This window comes from Delphinus delphis, chromosome X (assembly GCF_949987515.2).
Source record: "Delphinus delphis chromosome X, mDelDel1.2, whole genome shotgun sequence".
NCBI lineage: Eukaryota > Metazoa > Chordata > Mammalia > Artiodactyla > Delphinidae > Delphinus > Delphinus delphis.
Genome location: NC_082704.1, coordinates 123,346,558 through 123,358,329, shown reverse-complemented (window position 1 = coordinate 123,358,329; position 11,772 = coordinate 123,346,558). Strand labels below are relative to the sequence as shown.

Here is an 11,772-nt window from a genome sequence, read left to right as displayed (position 1 = left end):
AGGAGGATGGTTGAAAGAACATGGGTCTTAGTGTCAGGAGCTACACACACATAAGGCAAAAATCCCATAAACTGTAGTGAGATTAGGTTATACACTCAGGACAAAATGAAATTGTAGAGATGAAGTTGGGAGGGATCCTTGAGTGGGGTAGGAGGTGAGAATTTGTTCTTGTTAGAAATATTTTGTTAAATTTAAACATAACGATATAAATATAAAGAAGATGTAGTACGTACACACACACACACACACACACACACACACACACACACACACACACACAATGGAATACTATGCAACCATCAAAAAGCTGAAATTTTGCCATTTGCAGCAACATGGATGGACTTGGAGGGTATTATGCTAAGTGAAATAAGTCAGACAAAGACAAATACTATATGGTATCACTTATATGTGGAATCTAAAAAATACAACTAGTGAATATAAGAGAAAAGAAGCAGACTCACAGATATAGCGAGCAAACTAGTGGTTACCCATGTGGAGCGGGAAGAGGGAAGGGGCGAAATAGTGGTAGGGGATTAAGAGGTACAAACCATTAGGTATAAAATAAGTGAGGTACAAGGATATATTGCACAACATAGGGAATATAGCCAATATTTATTATAACTATAAGTGGAGTATAATCTATAAAAATTATGAACCACAAATTATGGTACATCTGTAACTTACATAATATTGTACAGCAACTATACTTCAAATAAAAGATAAAAAAATAAACACAGACTCCTGTGAGGAATGCCTTGATAGCCGATGCATGGTATAGATGCCACGTATTAAGCTTGTTAAACCAGCCAACAGGAACATCTTTAGTTTCAGAAAATAAGCTTCAACAGACCTCTTCAGTGTTAAAGAAATAATATAGGAGTTGGGCATATGTGTCTTGGCCTGCTCATCCCATTTTGGAAACTCAGCATATAAAAGAAAATAAACCTTACCGTCCTTGAAATACTTCATAGGGACTGTGATTTCTCACTACAGGCCAAATGTCCGGATCCACTTAGGCTTCTCTTAAAACCCATCTCTTTATAAAAACAACAGATTGCCAGAAAAGCTCAATGGCCAACCAGGATACTGTAAGATGATTTATACGTAACCAAGGTCTTATGATGAACAACTGTTCATCATGTGTTACGACAAGAGACGTATACTATAAAGAGTGGCACAAACTCACATTCTCTCCAGCAACTGGGACACCCTCAGCTTCTCCAGAAGCAGGATTATGAGAACCAGCAAGATGAAGATTCTGCTGCTGAGTCTTGTCTTTGGTCTGGTGTGTGCTGACCAGGAACCTCCACCTGAGGAAGCTCTCTCAAAGGTACCCAAAAGGGGCTGATCTGGGAGGAGGTCTTGGTTGTGCATGTGTGTGACAGACTCATGTTTACACGTCTGATCAGATTACATATATATATCCCTTGGTCCATGTATCTACAAGAGGATAAAACAACCCTTCTGTCTTTCAGCTCTTTATATTTTTTTCATCTTATTTGTCTGCAAATAGCAAGGAAAAATGATACGCTATCATTTAGATAGCGATGAACTGGCATCATCTTTAATGGCATTGTTTTACCTATTTCAAGAAACTCTGAATTCTACCCTTTATGCTTGAGTAGGAATCATTATTTCATTTCATATTATTCTGCAAGGTAGGGGGTAGAACCCTACTTTGCTCAATAAGATTGAATTTCTTTGTCTTCTGAGGTAAAGCAGAAGCAAAGGTTATGCTGGGTACTGGTGAGAAAACAGTAAAGAGATTGACTAACATTTCTTACAGAAACTTTCCTTTTTAGATTACAGGAGAATGGCGCACCATTTACATAGCATCCGATGACGTGGACAAGACACATGAAAATGGCCCATTAAGGGGTCATATCCATAGGACTGAATGCAGCAACAACTGCGAAACAACCTACATTACTTTTTATACCAAGTAAGTGGAATTTGCCTAAACGTAAAGCAACAAAACTATTGACTTTTCTTTTTTTTCTACCAAATATTTTTTATTTTTATTTATTTTTTGGATGGGAAGAAATATTTTTTTAACATCTTTATTGGATTATAATTGCTTCACAATGTTGTATTAGTTTCTGCTGTACAACAAAGTGAATCAGATGTATGTATACATATATCCCCATATCCCCTCCCTCTTGTGTCTCCCTCCCCCGCTCCTATCCCAGCCCTCTAGGTTGTCACAAAGCACCGAGCTGCTCATGAGGTCCAAGCTCAAATTTGCAGTGAAAGGTCTCTGGATGATGTTGTCGAATTTGAGCCTGTCAATTCTATTCATAGAAGAGCATTTTTGGTTTGGTGTCATATCCTTAGAGCTCATCACAAACCCCCTCCCTGCAGCTCTGCCTGTAGCCTCTTCTTAGAGGCCATACTGGTTGAGCAGCTCGGTTGGAATTACGTCATTAATAATTCAGATGAAGGCAGTAAGGAAAGACTTGTCCTGAATGCCTGAAAGTTATGGCAATAGGATTCCCATCCCTAGGATCTGTGTGTTTGATTCTTCAGGTTTTGCATATATTGGAAAGAGATTATATACAGTTGCTTTCATGGTATACTTCAGTGTGAAGGGTTATACCCAGAAGATTATTCACCTGGCATCTTAGCGACAAGTCTCCATCAATAAATTAATACTTCCACGCAGTAAATGAACATTTATGGAATGTTTATTCTATTGGAGGCATTGTGTACATGTGGGAACAAAAAATGACAAATTAAAAAATATGTCTCACCTTACAGTTCAAAACTGAATCAAGGTCACAGACATCCATGTGCAAAAAATAACAAAAAGACTCACTGATAAAGGTCATACTGAAGTATTGATAAGTGAACGATTGTGCCAGTCATGGGAGTAGGAAACGGTTTGCACGGGGTGGTGTGTGTGGCATTTATTCACTGAACACTAAATGGAAGTTTAAACCAAGAATCAGAGAAACAGAAGAAGTGTGCAGAGAGGCATCGCGAATTCAGGGGACGTTGGATTTTCAGTGCGGTCACGTCCTATGTGTATGAAGTGGATTCCAGAACACCAACTGGAAACAAACCTCAGACTTTGTTCTGGAGAGTTTCCTATATCAAAAGTATTAATTTTATGTTTACTATGTAGGAAATCAGCACGGATGTAGGTTTTAAAATAAGAGAATCATAAAATTCATTTTCTAAGTATTAGTCCTCCAGGAACTCACATGGTAGGGACTGTACTCAGTAAAATAATTTTGGAAAATTTGAGCAATGGAAGAAGTAGGTATCGGGGTGACTGAAATCAACATTTTAAGAAAAATTTAGAGTATCAACAGTTTATTTTTCGAATTAAATGCTCAAGTTTGAATTTGTCCATCTGTAAAAATGGTGATGCCATTAAACCAAAGGACAGACTAACATATACGGTGGAGAAAAACAACTGTGACAAAGAATTAATAATAATAAACGTGGCTGTGAGGTATAAGTTTGAGATGTGGTTAACGAATTTATACACAGCTGATGTGTGCATGGCGTGTAAATATATATTTCCATTTCTTTCTATGTCTGTGTGTGTCTATCTCTGTCTGTATGTCTATCATTCATTGATATTCTATTTGAAGCTTCTTACTTAAATAAGTACTACCTGAATTCACACAAGTTGAACAACTTGCTTCAGGAGAGAGAAGACTTCAGAGTCTGTAGGAGCACCAACATTTATGGCAGAGGGATAGACATGGTCTTTGGAATGGAGACAAAGGACAGAGTGGGACTGTTTAAAGGAATGGACCAGCAATCCTAAATGTGGGGCGTGGCTCTGTCCTCCCTCCCCGGATGGTACGTGGCCATGTCCGGAGATATTTCTGGTTTCACGTGGGAGCTGCTGTAATCTCCTGGGTAGACACCAGGGATACTGCTCCACACCCCACTGTGATCAGGACAGTCTCCCTTCCCCCAACAAAGAATTATCCTGCCAAAATGTCAATGGTGCTGTGGGTGAGGAACCCTGTAATAGAACAAATAAAGCACCAAGTAGTGCGGCTCAATTAAATGAGCCTAAGATTAAAAACATCTATAATTTTTAGCAATTAAAATGCATTGTAACTTTTGCAGTTCCTCAAGTGTTGAGGAATGGATGGGGAATCAGAAACGTCTTCTCTGTTTGTTTCTAAGGATTAATGGGATATGCCAAGAACCCACAGCAATGGGAACAGGAAGAGAAAAAGATATTTACGGAACAGACTGTGAATGCGTGACCTTTTCAGAGGGGTGCATCTTCTCAAAACCACAGAATGTGTTCAAATGGACACTCTTAGCTCCATCCAAGACATCTAGACGTCTGGATCTGTAAACAATTTTTTCTACTAATTACAAATGCAACCCTGAAAAAGACATTTAATTTTCCAAGCATTCATTTTGTTACACAACGTCAGGATAAGGTCCAAGTTTGGAATGTTGCTACTGACAGTATCTGAGAAAAAGTCCCAGAGCATTGATTTCATATGTTCCTCAGGCATGCGGAAGTTTTTAAAGCTATTTAAAATTATACCATCTCTTTCAAAATTTTTTGTATCTTTTATTTGACCAACATGATCAAATATGCTCTAACTAAAAAAATTCTTAAATATTAAAAGTTCTGTATTAACATGTTTAAGAAGTATAACCTGATTAATTTAAATCCAAAAGATAAGTATGAGAATAGTTAAAATAACAGCAAAAATTTGAAACTAATTTTTACATAATTTAAAAGCAACGGGGGCATTGGGACAGACTTCTCTCTCTATAGTTTAAAATAACTGGAAATGATTATCAAATATCAATACTGTAATATTAAGTGATCAAATGTCTACATATTTGATTTTCCTGGAGAAAAATGTACAATGTAGCCTTCTAATCTTGGTCTGATGCGTATTTTTTCATTTTAAATGTGGATATGCAGCAACAGGATCTACTTAGGAATCATTACAGAGAATATATTTCCAACATTTTGCAATACCTTCATTTATACCTCTTTTATTACCTCTTATACTAGGAAATAACTGTGGTTATGTTATGCATAACTGTGTTATGCATTAACTTTTATTTTAATATGATTCATTTAAGTTTATAGAATTACTTTTTAATAATGGCTGTACTTGACAATTCGGTCACAAAATTCCTGAGAATGTAACACAATCATGTGTTCTTGTATGAGACGGCTGCAGTCCACCACCAATCATATATCTACAAATTCTGCAATAAGCAACTTTGCTATTGTGCACAGACTGTTCAGTCTCAAGGACTGGAAATCTTTACCATCTTCAGAAGAAGGGTTGTGGAAGAAGCTTGCCTACTTCAGTAGCTCTCATAACTCATTATTGACCAGGGGGTTTTTGCACAAACTAACGCCTGTGGCCAGCGATTTGTTATGTAAATAAATACTGAAACGTCTCCGGTCCATCACATTCGGGGTAACAAGAGGCATATTAATACATCTCTGGTCAAAAGTGTGTTAACTGGTTCTAACAACACACTATGAGAAATATCGGTGAGACAGAGTTCATCGTTGAAGGAAAGACTGACCACAGCGCGTGAAAAAGAAAGCATGTCAATTTGAAAATGAAAAAAGTTACCTGTATTGAGGTTGGAATTTTGTTTTCTATCACTGTCTCGGGTAGAAATTATTTCCAACTGATTATTGTATCAAAGAACATGCTGGTAATCTGTGCTGAAAGCATCGATGAAAACAAGACCACACACCTGACTGAAGTAGTCGGTACATATTGCAGCTTATTCTATGCAAACTAAATATTCATATTATCTGTATTTTTATATTAAGGACAGAAGTGCATGTATACCTTATTTTGTATTAAGTACGCTGGAGCAGAAAGGTGCACATGGGAATTCAGACTTCATGCTGGCTGACTCAGGGATGCTGAGAGGTTGTCTACGAAAAAAATGAAATGCATCCACCAGGGATTCTATCAAGTGGCTTCTTAAAGTATGATACACGCTTACTCTGGAGATCCGATAAAATATTCCAGGATGGTCCATGAGTTTCTGGCCAAATATCACACACTGGAGTAGCCAGGTCCTGACACCTAAGTGAGCCGAGATTTAAATTCTGCGTTCAGCAGAGTCACCAGTTTCCAGGCATCACTGCCTTCCTCTCAACCACAAATGCTTTATTTTTACAATCGTTAAAATAATGGTTGGGACTTGAACCCAATATTCTGCAAATAACCACTGCATCATACTGAATCCTTCAGATGCAATGTTCTCAGTCAACTCAATCATTCCGCCCTCTGGCCAACCACACGGGGCCACTGACAGATCCCGTTCAGCCTTTCCGATATTATATCCTCACTGGAGGCACGTGGGGGTTGCAGCTTGTCTTGGACAATGACGAAGCGTGAGTTTTCTCCCCGATTAGCATGTGTGATGGGGTTAGTATGCTTTGCTGAAAAGTCCAAAGCATTTTTTTTCTCATTCACTTGATTAGGGTTCAGGAAAGCCAGGAAACAAATTCTAGAATGTAGACAAAACTCAAAAGGAACAGAGTTTGGAGGAATTCTGAGCTCTCAGGCCCTGCCATTATGTCCTCTGATGTACCTTTAGAGACTGTATCCAATGTGGGGCTTCTTTAGCTCACAGGTGAGTGGTCTGTAATTTTCTCAGTAGTTGTAAGAACAGGAAAGTGATAAAGTGTTCAATATTTGGACACTACCACATGGTACCATCTGAAGACCTGATGCACCTCCCTTGAAAAATGACCTGGTGAGGAGCATGGCGGGGCTGGGGGATGCGGTGGTGGTGATGGTGAGATTTATTAGACAGTATTAGACAGTTATGACCCAGGTCATACTTTATAAACTATGGAGGGTTCTAACGGACATCTCTTCTGCCTTATTTGCTATGGAATCCCGCCAAAGGAAGTAGTCTCAGTGAAGAAGAATTCAACAAGTTCGAGGAACTGACCAAAGACAAATGTGTCCCAACGGAAAACACAGAAGATGTCATTGCAACAGGTAAAGTCCCAGAGGCCAACGTGTGTCCGAGATGAAAACACACCACTGGGATACTCGATTCAAATTTCCTATTCTCACAGTCGTCTTTTATAAAGTCTGTTATGAAATGATCCTTTGAAATAGAGGAACTTCAATGATCATTTCCCCCCCGTTCATGCTCTTTCCCAGACAACTGTCCTAACTAAGAACTGAGAACATCAGTTGGGTGGGTAGAAACATGATACATACACCTCCTGAGTTTTTTAGTAGGTTAAGGCTTTTTTCCTGGGGTTTACTGCTTTAAGAATGGGATACATACACAATGGAATACTACTCAGCCATAAAAAGAATGAAATCATGCCATTTGCAGCAACATGGATGGACGCAGACATTACCATACTAAGTGAAGTAAGTCATATAGAGAAAGGCAAATATCATATGATATCACTTCTATGTGGAATCTAAAAAAAGAGCTCAAGTGAACTTATCTAGAAAACAGAAACAGACTCACAGACACCGAAAACAAACTTATGGTTACCAAAGGGAAAAGGTGGCGGGAGGGATAAATTAGGAGTTTGCGATTAACCGATACACACTACTATATATAAAATACATAAACAACAAGGACCTACTGTAGAGCACAGAGAACTCTACTCCATATCTTGTAATAACTTATAATGGACAAGAATCTAAAAAAGTATATATTTGTATTCATATATGTATCACTGAATCACTTTGCTGTACATCTGAAACCAACACAACATTGTAAATCAACTGTATTTCCATAAAAATTAATTTAAAAAAAAAGAATGGCATAACAAAACAGTCCAACTTGCAAGGTGGCAAAGGCCAGGACTTCGATAAGTGTTTGGATTTAAATATTCAAAAGAATCACACTGATCTAGACTCTACAGTGGGATGCTTTGAGGACAAAGGGGGGAAATTCTGCGAGGCACTAAACTGTGAGATACAATTAACCTAGTGAATCCCAGTGTGAACGAATCATCTTGCAGCCACAACACGTTTTATAATTATAAATAAGATTTAGAGAAGCTGTAAGCATCTCAGACTTACACCGTATGTAATTTTCTCTGTCTTGGAGCCGTGAACACGTAACTTAGAAGCTCTCAGCATAAGACCCGATACAGGATCACTCACAACTAATTGCAGCTGGTGGAAGCGTTCTCTCCAACCCCACACAGGCACATGCATGGACGGAGCTCTGTGGAATGAGTCCTGTTGGAGAATTTTTCCACTGTTTCCCCCAGCAATCGCTTGTATTTTTTTCTTTCATACTCTAGCCAATATCATATTAAACATAATCAGCTCAACCACATTTTTAATTTTTTTCATGTTTGTAGAAGACAACGACCTAAGGCTATAAGCAGCATTAGCATCGCTAATGCATCAGAATTACCCATATGAAGATAAGAACAGCCTTTCCCTTCACATCATGATTTCTCCTTTCCCAGGAAGTCATGATCCTGGACTCACGGCTTTCCTTCTGTGAATCGCCTATGCCCTTGTTGATGTTACTGGATTCCTAAACGGTTAAATACATCGATCAATATACCTATGAAGAAAGGGAGCGTACTTGCAATGCACAGAAAACTTGCACACAGCTCGGCAGAAAACCGAGTAAGCAAAGAACCAGGAGAGAATTCTGTTTAGGATGTGTAGCGTAAATCCTGGAAGTGTCTTGGTGAGAAGAGAAAATACATCACAGATGCTGCTTTTATAATGGGATATAAATCTCCCACCAGATGAAGCTTGAGAGGCGGGACTGGTTAGTCAGACTACTTCAAGAAAGAGCCTGTGCTTTCCTCACTAGAACCAGAAAACACCTCAGTGATTACGGGGTTGAGCTGCATTCGTGTGCTATGGGGGTGTGCGTGTCCCTAAGGATTCAGCAGAACGCAGTATAATATGACCGACACTGTAATTTAGAGGAAGCACCAGCTGATACCCTCTCACCACACCTCACGTGCTGGTAGCTCTTTCCCGAAATGAGATAACTTCATTTTTCCTTAGAGTGTGATGATTAGTCATCAAAGACGAGAAAGCAGCTAAAATCTGATGAGGTTAAGCCATAGGGAGAGCGTCTAGTTAAGATGCAAAGCAAAGCCCTTGCACATGTGATGCACAAAGCCCGATTATGATTAGATTATGATTAGTCCAATGCTCTACAGAACCCCTTATGATCAGGGGACCATAGTACCAGGATACCTACATACAGTCAGGGTCGCTTCTTAGGTAGATAGAATTCCCAGTGACCTACTAGCAATGAACAAAATGCTTAGCATGTAGGAGATCATCATTTTCTTAACCGAAATCCACCAATGGATTTCCACCAATCCACCCGTGGGCTACACGAGCAGCTTCAGGTGACAAAAGCCCGAAGGCTGGTACAGGACTTCTGGAAGACTGAATGAGGAGCTCATAGAATTCTCTCCTCCAACAAGATAACTGTGAAACTCACAAAACTATGAACTTATCACAGACAACTATGTTAGGGTTCTGGAAATTAGTTAAGGGTGTACAACAAATACGAAAAATATTTACTCAAGAAAAGGTACTAAATGTTGGTTAAAAAGAACAGGGTCTGTGGTGTCTGACTCAGGGCTGCTGCTGTCCTGCCTTCTCTCCAAAGACCAGCAGCCTTGCTGCTGATGGAGTGTGCTGACTGATTTGCAGCTGTGCATAAAAATCCTGTATCAGGGGTGTTTTCAAAATCAACAGCAATTGATTGGTGGGAAATGATGGGAAAAAGAGCCTCATGGCTACCCGAAATGATCAGAGTGCTGGACCGGGCAAGAGACTAGGTGAAAAAAGTTAAGGGAAATGGGAAAGATGAGACAGTCCTGGACCACTCTGGAAACCTCTGGCATGTTCCCGGGGATTTAAAAGGCTGTATGCACATGCAGGGCTGCAGCAGCGCCAGGAAAGACACAATAGGCGTTGGTTACCTACTTGCCCAGCGCTCCCTGTAAACCGCGTGCACTTTGAATGCATGTTGCAACCCACACGCGGGTCTCCTAGGGCAAGATGTTTGTGCCTTGTTGACTCAAGTTGTTCAAAGAAAACGGAACAATCAGTGGTTGACGACTAAGCTAGGGTGACTCAGGGCTAACCCCTAAGAAGCCAGCCTTAAAAATAAAAACAAGAATTTAAAAGAAAGGGGTGGGGGGTGGGGGAACTCCCTGGTGGTCCAGTGGTTAGGACTCAGCACCTTCAATGCTTTGGCCCGGGTTCAATCCCTGGTCGGGGAACGAAGATCCTGCAAGCCATCTGGCAGAGCCAAAAAGAGAAAAGAAAAAAGAAAACAAAACAAAACAAAACAAAACAAACTGAGCAGAGACGTCAGTGGCTTCACACTGCAGGGAACAGAGACTCTATAAAACTATTACAGGCAGGTCACTAAACAAAAAACAAAGTTTCCTGAGCCCCTCATTCAAAAAAATAACAACAGTAAAACAAAAAAATGGAAGCAATGGAAATTCCAGAGAAAGTCAGAATTCAAATCTGTTACTCTATAATGATCTAAAATGTCCAATTTTTCAACGAAAAATCTATTAGATATAAAAACAAAGAGGCAAGGATAGCCCATAAATAGAAAATAATCTAATGGAAAGGCCCAGATATTGTCCTAGGAGAAAAATACTTAAAATCAGCTATTACTAATATTTTCAAATAAGAAAAAAAAAAGATTTTTAAATAATGAGTATAATGACAGTAACACACCTCCAAAAAAGGCTTCTGATAAAGAGATCAAACTTCCTTTTAAAAAAGAAAGAAACTGAAAATCTGGAGTTGAAAGTTATAAAATAAATGAAAATTTTACTAGCATGACTAAGCGGCAGATTTGACCTGAAAGAAGAATGAAATCAGTGAATTAGAAGCTAGGTCAGTAGTTATGATCATGCTGAGGAAGAATAAGAATAAAAAATGAGGAAAAATGAACAGAGCCTCACAGACTTACGGAATTCCATTAAGAATATCAGCATATATCTAATGGAGTCGCAGAAAGGAAAGAGAGAGAAAAAACACAAATTTAATTAGAAAATGTATTGGGTGAACACTTCCCAAATTCAATGAGAAAACAAACAACAAAAAACTAATCTCTACTCCCAAATGCTCAAGAAACTCCAAGTAGAACAAATATAAGGACATTCACATCTAGATACATCACAGGAAATTTTCCAAAAGCCAAAGATAAAGGGAACATCTTGAAACTGGCAAGAGAAAAATGACCCACCAAGTAAAGGAACCTCAAAATGACTGACAGCTTAGTGTCTATCAGATGTGATGGGGTCTAGAGAACAGCGGGATGGCATATTCAAAGTGCTAAAAGAGAGAAAAAAGGCTACCCAGCAAAAACCCTGTATCCAACAGAACTATTCTTCAAACAAGGAGGCCAAATGAATGCCTTCAGAGATGAAGGCGTAGAGAATTGATGACTAGCATACTTACCTCAGAAGGTAGACTAAAAGAAGTCTACAGCTGAGCATGAACAAATAAAGACATACAGACTAGTCATAAAGGTTTCTATATAGGTAAGTATAAGAGAGAGAGTAAGTATGTATTATACAGACCTGTATCCAGGAGGAAATTAGTGTTATGTGTTGAAATATGTCCCCTCCCAAATTTCCTATGTTGAAGCCCTAATGCCCAATACACCAGAATGTGACCATATTTGGAGATGCAGTCTTTGAAGAGGTCATTAGGTATAATGAGGCCATTGGATGGGTCCTACTCCATCTTATAAGTGGTGTCCTTATAAGAGGAGGAAATTTAGATACACAAAGAGACA

General features: G+C 39.1%; 1 protein-coding gene across 1 annotated transcript; it reads left to right on the top strand.

Moving 5' to 3' along the window:
• The first annotated feature begins 1,249 nt into the window (after window positions 1-1,249).
• LOC132418270 (allergen Bos d 2-like) lies at window positions 1,250-7,018 on the top strand. Its single transcript, XM_060002088.1, has 4 exons — window positions 1,250-1,330; window positions 1,803-1,943; window positions 6,225-6,367; window positions 6,871-7,018. Exons 1-4 carry the CDS (start codon window positions 1,250-1,252, stop codon window positions 7,016-7,018), a joined length of 513 nt encoding a protein of 170 aa, XP_059858071.1.
• The last annotated feature ends 4,754 nt before the right edge of the window (window positions 7,019-11,772 follow it).